Raw genomic sequence first — 25,195 nt, 5'->3', positions numbered from 1 at the left:
AGTGTCATCCTATCCCAATAAATGGACACAAAAAAAAAAATCTGTAAAAAGTGTGACCGCTTGCTCCGTTTTCCAACATTGATAATAATATTCCTTACCAGGAATGATTTCTACAGGCTCATGTGACACTGAAGTCTAGAGTAATGGCAGCTTTTCCATCACAGGAATAAATTACATTTTAGAATATATGAAAATAGAAAACAGTTATTTTAAATTGTAATAATATTTCACAATATTACCGTTTTTACTGTATTTTGATCAAATAAATGCAACCTTGGTGAGCATAAGAGACCTCCTTAAAAAATCCCACCCAAACTTTAGATTTGCAATGCATGTAGACGAAAAAACATTTTGCTTACGGGTATATAGCCTACCTCATTTTATAGACACTAAATTTACAAATCATGTGACCATGCTGTCTAATAAACCTTGCGAAAGTTTCCACAGTGAACAGCCATCACCTGGTGCGTTTTTAGGATGTGAATGATATTGTGATGATCGACAGATGCAATTCGTACAGTGATGTTTCTTTTCTTAAACTGCGTTTTACAAATACATTTAAGAGAGTTCATCACATGCTTGCCCTGAATTATAGCTGGTCAGTTTGTTGGCCTGTGGTATGAAGTGTATAGTGGTAGTACGGGGGTCTAATCTTGGCATGAGGTGCTGGAGAGGGTGGATCAGATGTCAGATCTCTGACTGTAACAGCAGTCGCGCTTGGAGATTCCCACAGACTCCGTGGGAAGCATTCTTACGACTTAATAACAGCTACAATGACAGACGAGACCGAGGCAGCAGAAAATAAGGTGTGAGAGAGGGAGAGCTGCTGGTATTTGAAACTGGATGGGAGAGAGATTGAGCAGTATAGGGCGGGCACCGACTCAGATCTGTGTATTTTTGACACACTGATATAGGAACATGGCCATGAGCAGGATTGGGATACAGCTGCAGTTTCTGCTGTACTCTGTGTCAGCCTACCTTTCAACGTACAATCTGGATAATATCCTCCCAATTCCTACAGGTATGAGAGAGAGTGAGAGCGCGGATGCGTGTGCGCGCTCGTAAGTGATTGTCAATTTGTGATACTGAGAACGTGTGGTTTGTTTTATATATGCGTACGTATGTACTTATCTATGTATAGCCTATTATATCATATTTTTTTGGAAAATAGACGTAAATAGTGTATATGTATGTGTATGTGTGTATTATATACACACACACATACACTATTTACATATATTTTCCAAGAAAATATAATATATACACATACATGCTGAACTGAACAATTTACATTAATTGCTTTGTAGGCTTTTTGTTTAATTCACAGCTCCATGAACGCCACAAATTTGTGCAAAATATTTAAATATTCACATGGTCAAACAGTGCAATTAAATATTAAAAATGGAATATTAAATCTTAAATATTTGTATTCATTCAACATCATGACCCTACTGTATATTTTCTACCTATATTTTATATGTAGCCTACATTAATGTATATTCACATTTCTTTTATATGCAGGCATGAATTGATTCCCATTACTGAAAATTATTATAAATAAAGCTATTGAAAGCCTTGTTATTCCTATTTGCACTTTCTGCGCTGGCATGACCTTCATAAAATGTATGCTTACAATAATTAATACAGTATGTCAGTACAGTATTGTCAGGATTAATTCTTATATTTCAACGTAAAGGTTTTGTCAGGCTTAATATTTCAGAAGTGGAATTAAGTCTTGTTTAAGTCTCATGTTTAAATCTATTGTCATTCATCCATAAAAGCACATATCCATATGCATCCGATCAATTCTCTGTTAAGTTATCGACCTGTGTGGTATGGTGATTTTTCATATCGATGGTGCATTAAAGAGCACTTCACCTAAGTCACAGCGTTATTTCACCCCATATGCTTGCCAATAAGATTATTGAGTATCCTTTATTCTTCTCTGTCGTCTTTTTGGTTGTGTGGTTTATTCTTTAGCTCGGAATCCAAATGATGTCTTGAAAAGATTTGACCCTTGTTGTCTGCTGGCCCCGCCTCCCCCTCCTTTGTTCCCGCCCCCTCCTGGTGTCTGGAAAAGAGAGCCTGTGAGTGACACAATATTATAATTCTAGCCGCAAGAAATCACAGTATGTCTGTTAATCTACCTTTAATATCTGTATTTCAAGGCCTTACCCAGTCCTGTGGAAAGGATAAGAGGGAGAGGGGAGGATGAGGAGCAGGTGAAGGAATGTGGTGTGATGGGACCACCAGGACCTCCTGGACCAGTTGGACCACAGGTAAGGAACAGGAAGAGGTACTGAAGTCCCCTAGCCAGACAACTAAACAAGATGAGGAACAAAATACAACTCCTCATACATACATTCAGAGGTTTTTCTTTGTTTTAGGGTCGCATTGGCATCCCAGGGATGAAGGGACCCAAAGGAGATAAGGTAAGACGGTTAAACATCTGGTTTAAGGTGCAGTAAGTGATTTCTGAGAATCATTGTTGAGCACTGCTGAATCAATTTGAAATCAATCCAAACAAACACACCCCTCCCTTCATTGCTCCGCCCCCAAAATGCACGAACATGCAATGCAAGAGTGGATGTCTCTTTACCATAACAGAAGCGAAGCAAAATTAAGCAAGAGGTCGTTGTTAGTCGCCAGCAGCACATACTCAAAAACTAATGTTACTCACGTATGGAGCGGAAACAACGCAACTTCGGCATCCGTTTTCAGGCCTTCTCGCTTAGGTATCTCCAGCACTGGAAAGCTTTCCTAATATTAACGCGGATCGTAAAGCTCTTGCCTGATCATAACCCTTCTTTTTCCAGTGATATTCCTCTGAGCTTTTCTCTTTTGTAAAGTCTCTCAGCCATCTCTCTTTCAACAGTCTTTCTTCAAATCTCCCTGTCTCCTCCCCCATCATGAGTGGACACGCCCCCTACTGCTGATTGGCTACAAGTTTGTTGTGGTGCTCGGTCTGATCCACTTTCAACAGCGTTTTTCATAAATCGCTTTTCAAAAATCGTACTGCACCATTAAGAGGAACCAGTTGCTTCAGGGTCTGTTAGTTGTGAAATCTATTATGAAACTAAATGATTTGCTCTTTCTTTTCACTTTAGGGTGACATAGGACGACCAGGGTCAAAGGTCAGATTCTCATCTTTGATCTCCTGAAGTGCTATATTTGTGCCAGATGCATGGATACCACCAGTAATGATAAAAAGTCACGGATGTCTTCCAATCTTCATAGAGCACATATGGAGCAGAAGTCTTGGTTCAAAGTTCATTTCTTTCATATAAAATGTCTGTTTATGATGAGACAGGTTGCATTTTGCAGTCCTTTACGCTGTTTATGGCATGCTCTCTTGGTGCATGTAATAGTTTTATAGGATGCTGTTTGATTGGCTGCAGTCCACTGCAGTTCTGCCCTGCAATATCACTTAGTGCTGAACTCAGACATTAATCTCAGTCCTGCACTGCTGCTCTCAGTCTAAACACACACAGCTATTTAATTGCACTGAACTCTCAAGCACCTCAAGCAAAAAGAGGGGAAGGAGTTTGGATCACAGGATGATTTATGGGTGATGGCAAAAATATTTTTAATCTTAATAAGTGTTTTTATTTTGATTTCCAATATAAATCAAAATTAATATAATGAATAATGAAAAGTAATTTACACGAGAAGCACAATTGCATAAGATTATAACACTTTTTTCCCCCAGAGAAAATATCTTTAAGAATATATGTAGGCCTATTCATTAATTTTTATTTCATTTTTGTTTATTGTTGGCTTTTTTTTTTCTTGTTAGGATCTTTTACTGTTTTGAAAAAAGTGTCTTCTGCTCACCAAGACATGCGTAAGCCTTGACAGTAAAAACAGTAATATTGTGACCTATTATTAGAATGTAAATTAACGGTTTTCTATTTGAATATATTTAAAATGTAATGTATTCCTGTGAGGGCAAAGCTGAATTTTCAGCAGCAATTTCTCCAGTCATCCTGAAATAATTATAATACTGATTTGGTGCTCAAGAATAATTTATTATTATTACTGTTAAAAACAGTTGTGCTTTTATATTTGTGGGTTTTTTTCTTGTACACTTCTGATCAATTTAATGCATCAGTGCTGAATAAAACTGTTAATTTCTTACTAACTAAATTCTTAATGTCTTATAAATATGAACATTGGTGCATTTTACCATAATGCAGTTGCTGCCGTTTAATAACTTATGTTACTTATGTCTGAGCGTTACACTGATTTTACCATGAGTAAAGGCTTTGCGTTATGCTAAGAACACCCCTTACCCATGAAATGCACAACCTCTCATCGCCTATTACTTTATTATTTTACACAGTTTTACTTCTCAAGTAAAGCTTTCATTGGAAAACCAGACCAGAAATAAACTACATTTTTTTTACAGTACAGAGGGGATAGAGATAGAATCTAGTGTTAAAAGCAAGAGAAAGAGAGTGTTTGAGTATAGAACCTGGAAGGCATTCAAAAAGAATCAGAAAGATTAGATAGGCTAATGTTTTAAAGGAATTAAGAGGACTGCCGAGAGGCAGGGATGCTGAGTAGATGGTTTGTGTTCGATTAAAGCTGCTCTGTACACTCAGCACTTCCGCCACACTGCCAGATCTGGTTGGGTTGTGGTTGCGGTGTGTGTATAGGAGCAAACTAGCACACAACTATTTCTTCCCTTTGTCTTTGTAGGGTCGTACTGGGCGTCCAGGTCTGCCAGGGAAACCAGGCGCTGCAGGGCTGCTCGGCCCAGAGGGACCTAAGGTGGGTGAGTTTTGCCTCTGCACGCAACTGACCAATGTAATCTAGCCATACACTGCGCTAACCTAATTAAAATGACAAAATATCTGTTATCACCGTCACCTTTGGACGTCAGTGTCTGCATTTCAACATTATTGCTAATGACTGTATCACAGTAACCGCTAGGTCTGAGATTAACTATTTTTCCCTCCAGCGCTTTTAAAAAAAGTTTCACAAAACTTTCATGGCCCCCAAAATATTTAGCTGTATGAATATCTAACCATGAAAAGAAACAAGAAAGAACAGAGCTTTTCCACTTTTTCAACTTTAGTTAGTCTGTAATGTTGCTGTTTGGGCATAAAAAAGATCTGCATAGTAACAAAGCTCAAAGTCCACTCCAAAAGGAGATATATTATTTAACAGAATCCCCTTTTCAAGAACTACAACGAACGGCTCGTTTGGGCTTCAACACGGTTTTCCCGGATCTTATGAAGCCACAATTTTACTCATTTAAATAATCCCCAGCCACAGAATACGCAAAAAAAGGGACGAGGCCTGGTTAAGCTGCATTAGAAAAGACAGTGTTGTCGCTATGTCAAAGAGACACTGTTTTTTTTTCCACAATCTTTCCAAAACTGATTTGTTTGACCTTCCTAAGGATGACAAACTTATAGTGGCTGAAATTTATTTTAAACACTGTTTTGAACCTGAACATTATAACTCCAAATTGGTCTCCAATGGTTATCTGTGCACTGCACATTATGGAGAACAGCTTGTTTTCTGTTCCTTTTGTAAGCTCTTGCTTTTGTAAGCTCTTGCTTTTGTAAGACGGTTCACCGCTCCTTAGGAAAATTAACCATGGTTTTTAATCGATTACTGTTTCTATTACTTTAGTTTTCTGACAAATATCACGATTAAATGGTGGATAACATCGTATCTATAATGTATTAGAAACTTACAAAAAACATACCACTCTGAAATCCGTGCTAACAAAGTCTGTGCATGAAATCCGTTCTGCACGATCCTCTTATTCGTTAACATTGTCAGGGTCTGAATCGGGCTCGAATTGGTTGAAATTGACGGCATCCTTATTTAAATTTACACTAGAAAAGAACTTTCAGTTATAGAGGGGCAGGACATTTTCCTGAACACGTGCTAAGTGATGCCAATCACAACACACTAGGCTAGCTAAACAATCACAGCACATTTCGGAAGGAGAGGTTTCATCGAAATCGGCGTGTTTGAGCCAGACTGGGGAGAGAGGTGCTGTAATGTAAAATATGTAAAAAATAATGCGTTTTTTGACCAATCAAGCATAAAAAACAACAAGATAAAGAACAAAACAAATCAAGACTTCGTAAAAGGGCATAATAGGACTCCTTTAAACAAAAACAAAACAAAAATGTTTTAAGGTCCGTTCACACCAAGAATGATAACTATAAAGATAACTATGTTGGCGTCCATGCCAGCGGACAATATCATTCTGTTTATTCTAAGCATGTGCTTGTCTGACGCTTTAAATGCTTGAGCTCATTACAGCAGGATGGATTCTGATTGGCTGTCAATGTTTTTGTCATTCATCAGCTGAATAAAATTGTTCTGAATGTGATTCCAACCATATCGTTTCTCTGTGCCATTATTGTTATAGCTGTGGTGTGAACTCTGCTATTCTTTAATATTGAGAATGATTTTTAGATTATCGTCCTTGGAGTGAACGGGCCTTTATTCTAGCTTCATGCATTCTTTTTTCCATCAACACTTGAATGTGGGAAATGTTTCATTTAAAAAAAAAGCAACATTTTGGACAAAAAGCTGAGAAAATCACATTTTTCAAAGACAACAACATGCATAAGCAATGCTTTTATCGCTTGTTTCTGCTATTTTTTTGGTTTTGATCCGGAGATTCTCTACACTTTCAGAAATTGCGTAATAGCCCCCCCTACTGTATAACAATTGAAAACAAGGAAAGCCGGAAAATTCCAAGTGTGGTTATCTGCTGGTTGGAGCAGTGGGTTTGACGAAAGGTTGGGGCGTGGAGAAAGCTGTCTCTTAGGGTGTGGGGTAGGGTAAGGGGTTAGTAAATATCTCATTAGAGCCCCTTACTGTTTATATGACCTTATTGGCAGGGAGATAAAGGAGACCCAGGACTAATGGGAATGCCAGGAATGAGGGGACCAGCTGGACCTAAAGTAAGTCAAGTTCTTCAGGTGTAACTGGTGTACAGTATAAGGAATGGCGTCTTATTATTTTTGTGCTTTTTTGGTAATTACAGTAATACCTTTTCATCTCACCTATCAATGAGAAAAGAACCAACAGGGAAATAATAATTGTCTTCTTTGTCCCATTAGGGATTGTCAGGCTACAAGGGTGAGAAGGTACAGTATGTCTGTTAAACAAAACAAAAAAATATTTAACTTTGTACAATAGAACTAAACTCTAACTGACTGTACTTAACTTCTCTAAACTTATTCTTATGGTTTCAGGGAGCACGGGGGGATTTTGGACCTGCAGCTCCAAAAGGAGACAAGGTTAGAAATTAAAGATGCAATCAAATGTTTTTCTTATTAACTGTGTTTCCCCTAGCAACAAAATAGAAACACACTAAAATGTATAGAACATACTCAAAACCACCTAGCAACCACCAACAACCAAATAGCAACACACTAGCAACCACCTAGCAACTACCCAGAACATCCTAGCAGCAAAACAGCAGCATGGTAAAATATTTAAAGCACACCTAGCGACAAAATAGCAACATGCTACCATCTACAACACCATAGCAACCAAATTACATCTTTCTTAAACACATTAGCAACCATCTAGGAACCACAACAGCACACCTTAGCAACCACATAGCAACACTTAAAAATGCCTAAAACAAGCTTGCAAACACCTAGAAATCACTCAGAACATTTTAGAAACCAAAGAGCAACACGCAAAATAATTTTGAACATCAATCTCTAGAACATGTTGAATACAAGAGGAACCACCTAGAAACCTATTAGCAACATGTTAAAACACTTACAGCATGCTAGCAACCACCCAGAACACCCTAGCAATCCCATAGCAATAAAATAAACACCAAAGCAATGAAATAACAACACTCTTAAACACTTAGAACACAGTAGCAACCATCTAGGAACCACACCAGGACACCCTAGCAACATGTTAGCAACCAACCAGAACACCCTGGCAACCACATAGTAACACTTAAAAATGCTTACAACACGCTTGAAACCACCTAGAAATTACTTAGAACATCTTAGAAACCAAAGAACAACACACTAAATCATTTTGAACATCAACCTCTAAAACACTTAGAATACAAGAGGAACCACCCAGCAACCCATTAGCAACATGTTAAAACACTTACAACATGCTAGCAACCACCCAGAACACCCTAGCAACCCCATAGCAACAAAATAGCAACATGCTATCATCTACAACATAACAACCATCTACAACACCATAGCAATGAAATAATAACACTGTTAAACATTTAGAACACAGTAGCAACCATCTAGGAACCACACCAGGACACCCTAGCAACATGTTAGCAACCAACCAGAACACCCTGGCAACTACATAGCAACACTTAAAAATGCTTACAACACGCTTGAAACCACCTAGAAATCACCCAGAACATCTTAGAAACCAAAGAGCAACACATCAAAATCATTTTGAACATCAACCTCTAAAACACTTCGAATACAAGAGGAACCACCCAGAACACCCTAGCAACCCCATATCAACATGCTTACAACATGCTAGTAACCACCTAGCAACCACATAGCAACACATAAAAAATACTTACAACATGCTTTCAATCACCTAGCAATCTCTCAAAACGTCCTACCAACAAAAAAACCTATGAGAAACATGCAAAAACATTTTAAACACACCAACAACCACCTAGCAACCATCTAGATCACACTAGCAACCAAATAGCGACACTCTAAAGCACTTAGAATACACTGGCAATCACCCAGATACTGTAGCAGCCAGCAGCCCCTAAATCACATATATGTAAGATTTATTTTCTCTGTTCAAAATGAATATGTTGAATCTAAGTTTAAACATATGTAAACGGTCCTTTTTTAACCCGCTCCAAGCGGGATTCGAACCGGCGTCTCCAGCATAGGAGGTGGGCATGCTAACAAGGACACTAAAGACCGCAGTCTCTAGCACACTTCTTGGGGCAGGGGAGTGAGGTTTACACGCACAGCTCTTACTGTCTTGCCTCCATTACACTCACCCCCGCTAAACCTCACTCCCATCCGGGTCATGGCACCAAATGTAACCCGTCCCACTCAACCCACTCCAAGCAAGATTCGAACCGGCATCTCCGGCACCGTTTAGAGCGCCTCTTGGGGCAGGGGAGTGAGGTTCACACGCACAGCTCTTACAATCTTGTCTTCGTTACACTCACCCCCGTTAAACCTCACTCCCATCCGGGTCACGGCACCAAATGTAATCTGTCCCGCTCAACATGCTTCGAGCAAGATTCGAACCGGCGTCTCCGGCAACGGCTAGCGCGCCTCTTGTGGCAGGGGACTGAGGTTTACACACACAGCTCTTACTATCTTGTCTTCGTTACACTCACCCCCGCTTAACCTCACTCCCATCCGGGTCTCGGCACCAAATGTAACCGGTCCTACTCAACCCACTCTGAGTGGGATTTGAACCAGCATCTCCGGAATGGGAGGCAGGCACGCTTACAAAGACACCAAAGACTGCAGTCTCTAGCATCAGTCTCTAGCATCAGTCTCTAGTGCACCATTTGAGGCCAGGGGAGTGAGGTTTACACACACAGCTCTTACTGGCTTGCCTTTATTACACTTACACTCATATTCACGGGTGTATCTGGTCTGCTCTCTTTAGGGAGCAAATGGACTGCCTGGGATGCTGGGACAGAAGGTATGATTGACATTTTAACCATTAAAATCAATGTGATATATGTAACGCTAAGATGTTTTGGATGTCACTGATCTGACTCGCTCCTTCTCTCTGAACCTCCCCCTCCTCGTCACTCCCCCAGGGTGAAATGGGACCCAAGGGTGAGCCTGGCGTCTCAGGGAAGCGTGGCCCCACTGGACGACCAGGCAAGAGAGGCAAACAGGTGAGGACCCACACAGCATTCGACACCGCATCAGATCTCCTCTAGTTTGTTTTGATATTGAGACCTTGAGTCTTTGAGTGATAATAAGGGAGTGGATTATTGGCAGAAGAAGCTTCAGACTTATTTAAAACCCACATGCCAACAAAGTTAACCTGTCGGCCTCAGTCAGCAGGTCAGTCTGTGAGTGTGTGTGTCATTTCGTAAGTAACCTAAGAAGCTGAAAGTCTCATCATGCTGGTGGCTGGATTTGGACCAGCAGGGCCTCTGATGTTGAATCCAGCCCTGCCGATCGTGTTTCCAAGCTCTTGTATTACACTGTGGATAGGCACTTCCTGGGAATGTCTTTACTAACTGCTGGGAAATACCTGGATTGTTACCGTAGGCCTTAGATTCCTACTATCAATCAGCCCAACGCTGTGACACATGCACATTTAATGTTCCTTAGATCACTGCACAGGCCTCAGACTTGAATGTCATTTCAACACCAGCAACTAGCTTGATGACTTTTTTTGTATACTACCATTTAAAAGTTTGGGGTCAGTATTTTTTTTAATACATATTTTCATTCAGCAAGAATGCATTAAATTGATCAAAAGATTAAAAAAAAATATTATAAAAGTAAATACTTTTATATTGTTTCAAAAGATTTCTATTTCAAATAAATGCTGCGCTTTTGAACTTTCTATTAAAAGAATTCTACAAAATGTTAAGCTGCTCAACTGTTTTCAGCATTGATAATAACAAGAAATGTTGCACCAAATCAGCACATTAGAATGATTTCTGAAGGATCATGTGACACTGAAGACTAGAGTAATGATGCTGAAAATTCAGCTTTGCCATCACAGGAATAAATTACATTTTAAAATTGTACTGCATGTCTACTGTATAAAATAAAAGCAGATATGGTGAGCATGAGAGATTTCTCTCAAAAAACATTTTTTTTTAAATCTTATTGACATAGGGGCCTGATGGAGAGAAAGGTTTTCCAGGGCCAGTGGGTCCCGCTGGTCCACCTGGACCTCGGGGCCACCCGGGACCTCCTGGGGTACCTGCATCAGGTGACATAACATTCATGCTCGCATGCACTCACACAGACATGTGTATTTAGCTATCTAAAGGAGGGCTTTGTTGTTTTTTATATAAAGCTAATTATAATTACTACAGACCATTATTCAATTGTCCCTCAGCTTCTACCTTATGCATTTAAAAAAAAGAAAAAAAAGAAACACTATTATTTAAATATTTATGAATCACCTTTGAGGATGTCTGAAGATCCAAAGTGAGGTTTTGTGAAATTTAGCTAACTTCTGAAGGCAGTCTTTCTACATACAGGTAGATTAATAAGTAAATCAGTGCATTACTGCTCTAGATTAATATTCATGTCTGATCTCTATTTCCTTTTGTTTGTTGGCATCTCATGATGTACAGGGCTGTTTGTAGTTGGAGAAAAAGGTGAGAAGGGACTTCCCGGTCCTCCTGGAGTCTGTGACTGCAGCTTGCCTTCTCTCAGTCCAGCCAGTGCCCCATTACAATACCGTAACAAATATGACAAAGTTCAAGTAAGCCACACAAACCCGCAAATTATTTTTTTATGCTGAGGACTTTCCATTTACTTCTTAAGGTTAAAGATATTCAGTAAGAAACTTGATTTTATCCATTCGGAAGTGGTCGCTACATGCAAGAATGAAACCCGAATAAATGCAAGTTTGCTAAAAGGAATGTAATTTCACAGGATGAGCATGTTATTGCATTTTGGTTAAAAATTACGAAGACAAACCAATTTTTCTTTGGAAAAAAATGCATGGATGATTTATTCACAATATGACCAGAAACATGTATGCAAAAGTAAACAGGGTTAATTTCATGTTGTCTTTAAGTGAATTACTAACCCTGCTACACCTAGTCCTTAAAAAAACCTTTTGGTATTTTTCGATTTTTATTAAGACAGTATATAGTCCCTTAATTGAGCAGTTTTCATTGCGAGGAGCTCCAGATGATTTCGGGTTTTATTATCATTGTGGGTGCATTTGCTCCTACGCACACATTTTGTTTCTAATGGAATCAATATGGCTGTTTGTTCACTCTTTACATCTGCTTCTTCATCAGTTTGTGTTTCCTGATCTTCCTGGTCAGATATTCGTTGTGAGCAGTGAGGAAGAGCTAAAAGGTCTCCACGAAGATAATGCACTCGCCTTCAGAAAGGATCAGAGGTCTCTTTACTTCAAAGATAAAAATGGATGGAAGCCCATTCAGGTATAGGACTGTTTTGAATACAATGCCATGAAACATGCTGCCAGACTGGCATTTCGGGAATAGGAGCTTTTTTGTTTTCCAGCTGATGCCACTCCAGGCGACAGAGAGGATGAGGGATGGGAATGGAGTCTGTGGTGATGGAGAGCTGCAGGAACTCAACGGGGAGGAATGCGACGACGGAAACAAGGTTGTTACGGACGACTGCGTAGGTGAGTCACGTGATCCCAGAAACCATCACATACTGTAGCTAATAATGGATATGCCTAAACATAAAATTAATTAGCCGTATTATATTTATCTTGTTTCAAAAGTGTGTAGATAACTTACATTTTACACAGAAAAGCAGCACCCTCATTTTTTCTTGTTCATTCTTTGAGCGTGTCTTATCAATTCTTCACTCACTCCACTTGACCACTTCTGTCTCTTTCCTGTTCTTCATCTCTGTCTCTGTGAGTAGGCTGTATGAAGGCATACTGTGGTGATGGATATCGTAATGAGGGTGTGGAGGAGTGTGATGGGAAAGACTTTGGCTACCAGACCTGCAAATCATATTTGCCAGGGTATGCACACAACACATACACAATTTCACATGCATATTGGGTAGACTTTTTGTAATCAACAGATTTTAAGCTGAAATTTCTTTTTTTAATGTAATTTTAATTGTAATTATTTATTCATTTTTACCTTTTCGCTTTTTAAATGATCCAGGGTGTGACTTTAAAATTTTAAAAGTACAAATTTCTATCCTTTCTATTCATTTTAGAGATGCAAAATCCTTTTTTCAAAGTAGTTTTAAGAGGAGTACAGCATGTCACCCCTCAGGACATGCCAACTACCCCAAAGTATGTCATATCAACACCCAATATAATTAACGTCTCTATCTTTTTGTACACATAGCACCTTTGGGCAGCTCAGGTGCACCGACTCCTGTTTCATCGACTCAACCGGCTGTAAATACAGGACCTGAGGCCTACAAAAGTTTCACACAGACTCACACACAGATATGAGAGAGAGTCTGCTGAGATCAACAGTATTTAGCAATGATCTGAGAGGATTTGGCTGTTTCTGTCTCCCTTGCCTCCTTCACTCTCATCTAGACACACACACACACTACACTATACTATAAGGTACAACTCAGCGGGGACTGGACTATTTGCAGCACGTTCTTTGATGCTAGTATGTTTTAATGGCAGCTGAGCGGGGGCTAAATGTTTAAAGTTTGGAGCTGTGTAATGAAATTATATTTATTTAAATGAATGTATAATATGTTTATATGAAACTTATTTATTTGTTTGGTATTGCAAATGCATGATTAAGCTTGTGAATGTTTCCATACATGTAACATGTTCTTATTCTCATGGAACAACAGACTAAGCAGTATTGCATTGGTTCATGCCTTGTAAAGTATGCATTGTAAAAGCAGGTATTCATTGTATTTATTAATTGTTTTATTTATTGAACTGTGTCCAGACTTTTATGAAATTATACTTAATTCTCTGCTTGATCATTTTTCACAGAAAAAAAGTATGTCTTGTAATGTTTACTTGGGTTAAATAATTGATTCAGTCAGAGCAATAAATTGCAAGCATGTCCAGTGGGTGGCACTGTTTCCCAGATTCTTCCTCCTTCACATTCAGAGCTTTATTTCAATATTTCATACTGGCAAAGATTTCAAATACAGGTAGATGTAAAAAAAAAAAAAAAAAAAAAAAAAAGGGAAACCTAAGACTATTTTTTCTTTGGTGTTTCAGAAAATCTTGATTTTATGAAGACTCAGTTACATAGGGCTCCAGCAGCCACAAGAAATAAAAAAACGTGTTAGTTTTAGCAGATTAATTCCATTTATGTACTATTCCATCTATAGTTTCATCCATTTCAACCATTTATTCTGACCACCTTAGGCCTAAAACACACTGTTTCACTTTTACAGGTGAACTTTCTTCCATTTTACAAAAAACAGATGGCCTTTATTAGAAACTGTAAGTCAGTGAGATTTCTCAAATCTGCATGCACAGATTCAACCTTTTGATTTATTTTGTAAAGCCATGATTTAAACTTTTACTAATTTTTATTAGTTATTAATTTGCCCTTTTACTCCATTCAGTGTATGTTGACAGCTGATGGGATAATTAATAAAAGCCTTCTCGGGTATGATAAGCAAAATTAATAGGAATTATTAGGATAACACATTTGTTCCAGATATATTAAATGTTAAAGCACTTATTATTGGATGCAGAAGATTAATAAACAGGTAAACAATTTTCAATAAGAATCAGAGGTTTTAACAGGGCTGCAGCTGTAATGGGGAAACTCATTCTTGAAATGTGGATGACTAGTTTTACATCAAACTAAAATGTTTTCACAGATAATGTGAGTTGATTTTACCTACAGATTTGGCTGCTGTTCTTCCTTTACCATGAAAATGATGTAAAAAAAAAAAAACTGTCCTGATAAAGGTTAGCACCAAGCTTCATATTTCATCTTAAATGAGTCCTCATGGCAGGAGGTTGTGGGTTGACTGTGAAAACAAAACAGGAATAGTTCAATTTCAACAAGACAAGTCGTTTCTGTATTTTAAATGAAAAACAATCAACTGAGGAACTGAGAAAACAATTTTTGTATGCACAATTGTTTCAATTTTTGAATCTGATAATTGAATCTCATAATAACTGGTTCTGAAACAAGCAATTTGCATTAAAACAGAGACTTACATTTTACACTACAGCGGTTAATGATTTAGATGTTTATGAAAGAAGTATCTTGTGCTCCCTGCATATAATTGATCAAAATTTACATTATTACATTACATTAAAAACAGAAATATATAACTTAAATATTATTAAAATTGTAAATAATTGTTTTCTTTTTAAATATATATTAAAATGTATTTTTTTTCTGTGATATAAAAAGCTGAATTTTCAGCATTATTACTCCAGTCCTCAGTGTCACACTTTCTAAAATGCTGATTTGATGCTCAAGAAACATTTCTTATAATTAATAATGTTGAAAACAGTTGTGAAGCTCAATATATTGGGGAAACCGTGATACGTTTTTTTTTTTTTGGATGCTTTGATAAATATAAAGTTTAAAAGAACAGCATTTATTTGAAATAGAAATATTTTGCAACATTATAAATGTCTTTACTCTCAGTTAATGAATTTAATGTGTCTTTTCTGAATATTAATTTCTTTCTTTAACATCTTACTGACCCCATCATTTTAAACAGTACCTTTAAGTATTAATTGTATCACAAGCTATGTTTCCATCCAAAGTTGCGAATTTAACTTATGCGCAAAATTGGGATATCGCATAAAACATTTGCGAAAAAGCGCCATTTCTATCCCATGTGTTCAAGAGAACAAAATATCTGTAATAAAAATGGAAGTTGGGAAGTTGAACCAAATTATTTTGATGACAGACTTTGGCTCAGGCATTTCAGAATGATTAAACCAACATTTGAGATGCTGTGCAATGAAATTGGTCTGCTGGTAAGTCCAGTTATCCAATCACATCCTCTGTCGAGGCAAAGTCAAGCAAGTTTTTTGTTGCGCATCAAGGGATTTATAAGGTAAATGTGTCTCCATCGCAGTTTATGTGCGTGTCTTCTCATTTTTAGAATTTATGTGCATCTTTGACATTGCCGTTCCACCATTTTTTAATGCGATATCCCAAAATGTGCATAAAATAAGGTGGATGGAAACATAGCTATTGTGTTTTAATATGCACAGTTTGCTGTCCAATTCAAATACATTAATACTAAATATATTCTGGACTTTGTTATGAAAACATCCATCTTTTATCACCTGTTTTTTCAATTGTATATAAAAAAAAGATCATCTGCCTCAAGCCTGTCTAAATGAACAGAGCCAACATTGTGAGCACTGTCATTGAAGAGACTTCACCTTTCTTCACGTACACTCTCACACACAAAGAGTTTGTTGTACCTCTGTTCTCCTTGCTGGGGTAAGTACGTGGGAAGGGCCTGAACTCTTCAGGAGGGGGGAAGTCCTCTATCGGATGGAAGTGAAACTTTGATTCAAAGTCATCTGAAAAGTAGACAAAGACACTTCTGTGAGTTGAAAAAAAAAAACCCAGGAATACCATGTTAAATCGAATTGCTTTGCAGGTGATCACAAACATACAATGATGGATCACAAACATTGACACTGTATGGTTAATTTCCAACTGCTTGTTGCTGTTCATCAGAAGGTAATAGCCCATTTAGGCCTTTAGCTTCATCATTAATGCTGACCTGACTCACCTAAACTGTGCAGGTGTCCGTTGCGTACTGAGCTGGGCGGAGCTGACTGTGGGAGAGGAGGAGGGGGCGGAGTCCTAATAGAGAGTTCAGTGTTAGGAGAGCGAGCCGGGGGAGCAGGGGGTGGAGCCATCCGTGGAGGACCTGTCAATCCAAAAATCTTGATAAATGACAACCTATAATTCATTTCACTTAGGTTTTCAGTTCAGTTTTTTTTTTTTTTATTATATACATATTTATATATACATCAAAGGATTAATTTCATTTGAAAATATATTCACAATATTACTGTTTTTACTATACTTTTGTTTTTTTCTTACAAAATTTCCTAACAATCAAAAGCCAACAGTAAATAAAATTGAAATGTAAATGAATGTATTTAGATGTATCCTTAAAATATAATTTCTCTGAAAACAAGTGTTATAATCTTATGCAATTGTGCTTCTTAGCATAGATTTCTCTTGTTTTAAGGATGTTTATATTTTTACTGAAATTCCCAAAAAAATCTTACTGACACCAAACTTTTGAAAAGGGATGTGGCGATCCGATACTCAGTATCGGTATCGGTCCGATACGGAACTTTTTTGCTGGATCATGTATCGGTCAGCACAGGAACAATCGAAATTCGATACTGTGTGTTACCCATGGTTGTTCAAGTATTCTGAAGCCATAAAATTGTTTTATTTGAGGAACAGATAGCTTCCTATGATAGCTTTGCGCAAAATATCTATCATGTCAGTTGTCCTGTTAAAAATCTCCACCATGCATTTCAAAAGAAGAGCATATAATTGTAGATTAACAGTAATTTGTAATAGTTTTTAAAATCAAGATTTTACCAGATGTAGCAGTAAGAGGTGTGTGTGTGTGTGTGTGTGTGTGTGTGTGTGTGTGTGTGGTTCAGGTATGCCCTACATTATGAAAACATGAAAAAGTGGTATCGAGCAATCCCTACTTTTGAATGGTAGTGTATATATACAATATTTGCAAATATATACAACAAAGGTCTTCTACCTGCAAATCGTGGCACTGCAGGGGGGCGCCTACTGGGTGCACCACAGGGGTAGGAAGGTGGCAAAGGTGGTACGCTGGGCCTGTATGTAGATGAAGGCATGGGAGATACTTTCTGAGGTAGCGGAGGAGATGCTGAGGAGGGGTGACTGCACGCAAACGAAGCAGGAAGAGGAGGTGGTGGGGGAGGAGGTCCTAATGTACTGTCCTTCAGTTCTAACTGCCCTGGCGAAGGGGGCGGAGGGAAGAAGACTCCAGATGAGCGGTTAGGGAGCGAGGATGGAGGTGGTGGAGGAGGCGGTGGGTAGAAGACACCAGATGACCTGTCAGAGAGCGAAGATGGAGGGACTGATGGAGGTGGTGGAGGAGGTGGAGGGTAGAAGACACCAGATGACCTGTCGGGGAGCGAAGATGGAGGGACTGATGGAGGCAGTGGAGGGGGCGGAGGGTGGAAGACACCAGATGATCTGTCAGGAAGTGAGAACGGAGGAACCGAGGGAGGGAGTGGAGGAGGCGGAGTCGTGGGCATGGGAATGGAGTGTGATTGGACAGGTAACCAAGTGGGTTTGGCCATTTGAGGAGGAGGGGGTGGGGGCGGGCCGGTGGGCAGAGAAGGCGGTCTATTATTGGGCCGCTCCTGAGGAGGAGGAGGTGGAGGAGGGGCAGAGGAAGGAGGAGTAGAGGATAGTTTGAAAGTAGGATGTGCAGTTTGGCTGGGGGAAGGCGGAGCTGTGTATGAGGAAATAGGCCGAGCTTTAGACAGTGAAGAGGTTCTCTCCAAAGGCCTGTGGGAAGGGGAAAGATCAGGGGCGCTTCCTCTGAAACCATCTCCTTGTGATGGAGGGTTCCAGAGAGGCTGCTTCAGGCTGGCGGTAGAGCCGGAACGAGACACTGAAACACAAACAAGCCATAGTCATTCAAAACTTTTCCAGCACTGAAAACCTTTATTTAGCATGACAATAAATAGATCTGACTTCAATACCTGGGTTGTGAGGTGGCAGTTTCTCTCTTTGTCCGACTGGTTTGAGCACAGGAAATCCTCCAGCAAACAGTCCACCCCGAGTTAGACCCATTGTAGATGGAGTAGATCCTGCTGTGTTTGCAGAATTCCCAGCAGACACATTTCTTCCACCGTCATCCACGCTATTCACTTTAGGTTCTGCAAATACACACATCACCGTTATGTTTACAGCCATTACACCAAGTAGAACATGTTCCTGGATCTATCATGTATTGTATATTGTAGGGAAGCGCGGGGCACAACCTAACGCGGGGTTAAATGTAACACGGATAGTAGTTAGTAAATGTAACACGTTACATAGTTAGTCAGGGTCAAGCAGGTTGTGTTTCCGCTTATTTTCTCTCGCTGCCAGAAGATGATGTCCCGCTGATTTGTGGAAAGTTTTGATAAGATTTCGTGAAGATACTGGACAAAGAGTGTTTTGACACCATGCAAGTACATTTTTTCATCATACGTTTTTTTCGGTTTCTGAGTTGGGTCACCAAATCTAACTTTATATTACCTTAATCACTGTGTTGTTGGCTAAAACATAGCACCATTTTGAAACATGTCAGCAACTCCTGGCAACTGTTAGCTAGGCTTAAAATATTTTTTTACACAGCGGGGTTAGTTGTAGCACAGTGTTACAACTAAGCCGCCAAGTGTACAACGATAATGAAATGAAAACAGGGAGCCACACAACTTTTCAGGTTTGAGTATTTATCTATATATTTATTTTGCCACATTTAACTTTGTCGGACTTTCACAAACAATGTTGGAATTTAAATGTCAAAGTATCATTTTTTTCACATTTGTTTACTATGCATTGCTCACTTGTTTATTTATTAAGAATATAGCCTGTTTTTCATGCAATAAACCATTTAAAATGTGATTTTAAGCTCGTTTTTATTATTATTACTGTTATTATTATTAATAATAATCATTTTGCATGCAGCTGCCACACACAAATACAATTCAATTGCAATTACAATATTTGATGATTTTATTTATTTATTTATTGCAAAAATGTGCAGCCCTTTCCTATATCTCTATCCATGATATTGATCCATAATAGAAGGATGATTGGATGGATGTATGGATATCTATCTATACAGATGCACAAACAATATCAAACTATACAGATAAAATCGTACTGAATTATGTGTGTTACACACAAGTGTTACAACTAACCCCTCTGTCTGTAACAATTAACCCCGCAAATGGGGTAAGTTGTAACATTTGCACTTTATGTCACTTTCAGTGCAACTGTACGAAAATGGTAGGTCCTAGAAAAAAACTTTAAGTGTTCGTTTGTAGCAGAGATGTGTATGTTGCTTGTGAAAAAAAAAAAAGATTAATCTAACTTAATTCTTTTTTTTTTTAAATAATTGAGCCAAAACCAAAACGTGTTAGGTTCTGCCCTGCTCTCCCCTACATTATGCAATCACACACAATATTGTGCAGTTTTTTTTGTGTGTGTGTGTGCAATTTAGGAGGGTCTGTCCGTGACTTTAAAAGAAAGAGAGCGTTGTAACTTGTAACTTATTTAAAATGTACAGTAAGCGGTTTTTGAATATTTTGAATATTTTTGATATTTGAAAATGACACCCAAACAAACACACCCCTACCCAAAGGAAACACACCCCTCCCCCAAAATAACGAACACACTACGCAACACAGGAAACATCAGACTGCTCGCGCAAGTATGGGTAAATCAGCTGTGATTCAACAACAACAATAGCATCTTGGTTCTGGAAACATACCGTAGCAAAACAAATGTTACTCACATATCTCCCCAGAGATGTTGTTGGAAAGCTGTTCCAATATTAATGCAGGTCCTAGCTCTTGTCTCATCATAACCCATCTTTTGCCAAATATATTTCTTAGACATTTTCCTCTTTGTTAATATCTCACCCATTTGTCTTTCTACAAATGTCCCGTTCACTCACTCTCTCTCTCCTATTGCTATTTGGCTATAAGTGTTGTGGTGATCGATCCAATCCACTTTGTATTTCTCTTATTTACACTGACAGGACTATGTACAAACACTATTTTTTTCAGGCACACACACAAAACAGAAATTAAATATTCACAAAATTGTTTGTTTGGGTGCTGATTTGAATTTTCAAACGGGTTTCTCAGAAATCACTTACTGCACCTTTAATGTTGTGCAGTTCTAATGAGTTTCACTGTCCCTTTAGTTTTCTCTGCAAAACAGGAATTGCAAGCTGAAGTGAGCAAGTGACTTTTTAATGAGCATGGCATGTCCTGTGCATAAAGAATACTGCTGTCCTTTGTAATAAAGAGGAAGACGAGGTGCACTGTCACCCCACGGTTTCTGTGTGATCCTCGCTCCAGAACTTCCTGAGGTCTTGGCCCTTTATCTACCACTGTGCATTTCCATATAGATAGAAAACCTATGTGTCTTTGTGTGCACATGAGTGCTTTGAAGTGTGAGAACCCACTGGCTATAGACCTTGAGCTCAAATATAGCTCTGCCACTGATAAGCCCTTACAACTTATTAGCCATTCAGACTTTCTCTGACGCCTGGTTTTCTCTTCATAATTACTCCTTCTTTCTCAAACTCCTACAGTTTCATTTTCACAAGAGAGTAATTTAATACACATTCTCACGCTGATACAACGCTCTCATCATAAATCAACAACTGCTGAAAATGAATATGCAATGCAGGTAGCTCTGGTTGGTTACACCAATAAACAACATTCCAGTGTTGCCATCATACAGCAGATATATGCCAAATCAGATAATCAGGAAATGAACCTTAGTATCAGTTTAGTATTTGTATTTCTCATGCTTGCAAACAGACAGATTGTTGCCAAGTGACTCATTTCACCTGATCGGTTAACTTCTCAGTTGTTACATTATAGAATTCTTAATTGAAAATTGAGCTTCTGTGAATGAAATTTTAACTCACTGTCAAGGACTGGTGCGCTTCTGTCTTTGACCTGTGTGACCTTTTTCAGCCTCGCCCCCTTCTGAATGTCAGACAGGAGTGCACAGCGACCTGCTCCCTCAGAACGCTGGACTTTAGGAGGGTCTGTCCGTGACTTGTAAAAGAAAAAGGAAAAAAGTTGCAACTTAATTCATTTTGTGCAATTCTAATGAGTTGCAATATGCCTTTAGTTTTCTCTGCTATGGTTTTTCACAGTATCCCATGATACACCAAAATAAAACTCAAACTGCATGGCAACAAATAGTCTAATCTAATCATGTACTGAATGATATGTAAAACAACATAACATGGGTATGACTTAGAAAGCTACAGGATTTATAAAGCGTTGACAGTTTTGAACTCCATTGACTTTCACTGTATAGACATAAAATATTTTATAGATATTTTATAAAAAATTTCTTCTTTGTTGTTCCAGGGAAGAAAACTAAAAGTCATACAGGTTTGGGACAACATATGGGTGAGCAAATTAGTCACAATTTTTACTTTTAGGGGGAACTTCCCCATTAATGTTGGTTTCAAATGTGCATTTTAAAGTGTTCAAAAATGTCATTAGTGTGCGCATGCATTAAACAAGAAAGTCAAATCTGACCATGTGACACCTGTGCTGTATATCCCTGTGTGTGTAATTTTATCTCTAATTAATAATGCAAATCTGGCCAGGTGGTTGCCAGGAGGAACTGGGTGACGGTTACAAAGAGAATGACAGACAGAGAGAGAAGGCAACACACAGATGGAGAAAAAAAAGAGCTTATTATATACAGAATGTTTAGAGTCTGATGAACTGTATTACATTAACAGGTATCTATGAGTGTGTGTGTGTGTGTCTCACTTGTGCAGGAGCTGTAGCAGGTGGAGGTGGGGGTGGGGGTGCTGGGGGAGGTGGTGGAGGAGGGACAGGCATTGCTTAGGAACCTGAAAAACACATAACACATAGAGTTACAGTATCTGTGACCCTTACCTACCGGACCACACTATTCAACCTCTTTTCAAACAGATATTTAAATTAATATTATATCTTAAAATATATATTTTTGTAATACAATGGTTCAATAAATGCAATTTGAAAATGCTCATTTACAGTTAAAGCTCCAGCTAAACACAAGTGTTAAAGAATGTCATGGTGGTTTCGACATGACAAAGCGATCTCCCCCACATTCCCCTCTCTCTTCATGAATCATCTACATGTTCCTCTTGGCAGGAAGTGTGTCCATCACAAGATGCACCCAACAGGAACCCTCCCTTCTCTTTTAGGAAAACCAATCTCCTGCTTCCACAATGGGCCGTAAGAGGTTCGAAAGGTCATCTTTTGTAGAATCTGCATTTAATCCTGAACTAGGGCCATCTCTCACATATAAAACACTGAACTTGTCCTTTAAAAGGAATTGGCATAAAAAAGATCTCAGATCAGAGTGAAGTGGAACCTTATCAAGAGCTGGTAGTCTCCGGAGATAACAATGGAGTCTGTTGTTTGAGGAAAAAAAGCTGCCCAACTTCTGTGAGCCAAACAGCCAATCAGAGCTATAGTGTGAGAAAGAGAAACATGCTAAACACAGCTGAGAAATGCAGAAAGAATTTAGCTAATATGTTAATTTCCAGGAATGTTTATTCTTGCCAAAAAAGAGAAACATTGTGTTATTGTTCTATTGCTCTATTGAAGCACAAAGGGACAAGTTGAAGCATTGGGAAACTCTAATGTCAAATTAATGTTGATCATTAATAGGTAAAATCCCAACATTGTTTAAGAGTCACATGAAGAATTCAGCAATTCATTATTTGGCCTCTTTCATGATATGATTGTCCAAGATCTTGTGGTTTACATTTCATCCAGCAGCATAGATCTTTACAACTCTCTCTCTCTCTCTCTCTCTCTCTCTCTCTCTCTCTCTCTCTCTCTCTCTCTCTCTCTCTCTCTCTCTCTCTCTCTCTCTCTCTCTCTCTCTCTCTCTCTCTCTCTCTCTCTCTCTCTCTAGAGTCCCATTAACAGCTTTCCCATGGAGATGTTGACACACAGCTGGTCCACCCATGTGGGAACAGAGACACGCTGTATAATATCAGGCCAGTGTTAATATAACACTTGTGAATGTTTTGTATTCTATTTGCTATCATTCTGTTTGTAATCATAATTCCTATATATACCGGTCAAAAGATTGGAAACATTACTATTTTTAATATTTTTGAAAGAAGTCTCTTATGCTCATCAAGCCTGCATTTATTTGATCAAAAATACAGAAAAAACAGTAATATTGTGAAATATTATTACAATTTAAAATAATGGTTTTCTATTTTAATATAGGCTACTTTAAAATATATTTTATTTATGTAATGCAAAACTGAAAATGTTATCAGTCTTCTGTGTCACATGATCCTTCAGAAACCATTCTAATATGCTGATTTATTATCAATGTTGGAAACAGTTGTGCTGCTTAGTATTTTTTTTTAATAACCTGTGATACTTTTTTTTTTTTTTTTTAAAGTTACAAAAAAAACCAGGATTTGTTTAAAATGGAAATCGTTTGTAACAAAATGCACTACCATTCAAAAGTTTGGGGTCAGTATTTTACTTTTCTTTTTAATATGAATACTTTTATTCAGCAATGATGTGTTAAACTGATAGAAAGTGATAGTACAGATTTATATTGTTAGAAAAGATTTCTATTAAGTTTTATATACTGAATAAATGCTGTTCTTTTTAAAACTTGTTATTCATCAATGAATCCTGAAAAAAGTATCACAGGTTAAAAAAAAATAGTAAGGAGCGCTGTTTCCAGCATTGATAATAACCGAGTATCAAATCAGCATATTATAGAATGATTTCTGAATCCAGATACTAAACTCTATCACTCGAAGGGGTGTGAAATATGAGGCTGTTTAAAGGCTACATTTAAGGCTACTACTGTCCTGTCAATGACGCTCACTAACAGTGTCCAGCTGCAACGTAAACCAATGAAGTAGTCTTATCCTACTAAACATAACGGCAGTGGTTCGCTGTTAACTGTAATGTAGTTTTCAGAGGCAACTTTACCTTAGTGGTTTGCAAAGTTGAAATTTCGTGCGTTGTTCTGTTCCAGTGGACGCAGGGAAGTTTTTAGAGTCCAGTCGTGGCGCGAGGCTGGGTCCGCATAGCGCGTCGTTGACCCTCGAGATACAGTTACTGACCGCGAGCTCGTGTTATAATTAGGAAGACGCCGAGGACGCAGTCTGTAGCCTACAGTTTCACGACGACTATTTTCGTCCAATTTTCCGTTAAGTACTATACGAACCGCACAAAAAGTATAAATTGCTAGTCAAACAAATATATTTGAAGAAAACATTTGGATTATATCCTCTCCACTTGGTAAAAAAAAATTAAAAAAAATAATAATCCACTGGAAATGTTTGATTTTTAAAACACTTCGTGAATCGTATCACTTTCCAAAAGCTGTCCTCCTTTTCTCGGCTAGGAATTTATGTGTGAACTGAACTGCACGCGCAACCTGTAGTCCGCCTGTTGCGTGTAGGGTGCACGCGCAACGCGAGCGCGTACAATAAGCAACATACAGTATACAGGCTGCGTGGTGGGAGGTTGTCTTGACCATGAGCCTGGCTGTTTCATATCTTTGATTATTTACAATTCTAAACCAGACAGCGTTCATTAAAATGCATGTAGAGATAATATGTCAAGTTTATATAATTAAAATAGAATAAAAATAAAAGGTCAATGCATTTATTAGTTGTTTAACAGCAAAATAAATGTTTATGGTACTTCAGGTGGCTGTATGTAGGTTACTGAAAGCTGTGCGCGACCAGATCGCTCTCTAGTGGTAGTTTCTGACAAGGTTGTGCTTGTGTGTGTA

The 25,195-nt window shown here is 38.4% G+C and overlaps 2 protein-coding genes across 5 annotated transcripts; one reads left to right on the top strand and one right to left on the bottom strand.

Moving 5' to 3' along the window:
- Positions 1–22: 22 nt before the first annotated feature.
- On the top strand, positions 23–14,539 carry LOC311094219 (uncharacterized protein). 3 transcript variants are annotated; one of them, XM_084131998.1, is made up of 18 exons: positions 23–806; positions 915–1,021; positions 1,981–2,087; positions 2,169–2,279; positions 2,388–2,432; positions 3,108–3,134; positions 4,702–4,773; positions 6,876–6,938; positions 7,098–7,124; positions 7,233–7,277; positions 9,631–9,666; positions 9,788–9,868; positions 10,830–10,926; positions 11,297–11,427; positions 11,975–12,121; positions 12,204–12,330; positions 12,579–12,681; positions 13,019–14,539. In XM_084131998.1, the coding sequence occupies exons 2-18, from the start codon at positions 919–921 to the stop codon at positions 13,086–13,088; spliced, it is 1,392 nt and encodes a 463-aa protein (XP_083988124.1). In that variant the 5' UTR covers positions 23–806; positions 915–918; the 3' UTR covers positions 13,089–14,539. The 3 variants fall into 3 exon arrangements, with proteins under 3 accessions (XP_083988124.1, XP_083988123.1, XP_083988122.1); XM_084131997.1 differs by having other exon boundaries at positions 23–1,021; positions 12,002–12,121; XM_084131996.1 differs by having other exon boundaries at positions 23–1,021.
- Positions 14,502–24,879, bottom strand: wipf3 (WAS/WASL interacting protein family member 3). Of its 2 annotated transcripts, XM_084131995.1 has the most exons (9): positions 24,385–24,854; positions 22,784–22,880; positions 22,192–22,274; positions 21,324–21,456; positions 18,370–18,546; positions 17,391–18,278; positions 16,383–16,523; positions 16,066–16,167; positions 14,502–14,639 (listed from the first exon to the last, which is right to left on the bottom strand). In XM_084131995.1, the coding sequence occupies exons 3-9, from the start codon at positions 22,261–22,263 to the stop codon at positions 14,599–14,601; spliced, it is 1,554 nt and encodes a 517-aa protein (XP_083988121.1). In that variant the 5' UTR covers positions 22,264–22,274; positions 22,784–22,880; positions 24,385–24,854; the 3' UTR covers positions 14,502–14,598. The 2 variants fall into 2 exon arrangements, with proteins under 2 accessions (XP_083988121.1, XP_083988120.1); XM_084131994.1 differs by lacking the exon at positions 22,784–22,880 and having other exon boundaries at positions 24,385–24,879.
- Positions 24,880–25,195: the final 316 nt, after the last annotated feature.

Source organism: Abramis brama (genome assembly GCF_963993115.1).
Source record: "Abramis brama genome assembly, chromosome: 12".
Classification (NCBI taxonomy): domain Eukaryota; kingdom Metazoa; phylum Chordata; class Actinopteri; order Cypriniformes; family Leuciscidae; genus Abramis; species Abramis brama.
This window is presented reverse-complemented; position numbering and strand designations above follow the sequence as displayed.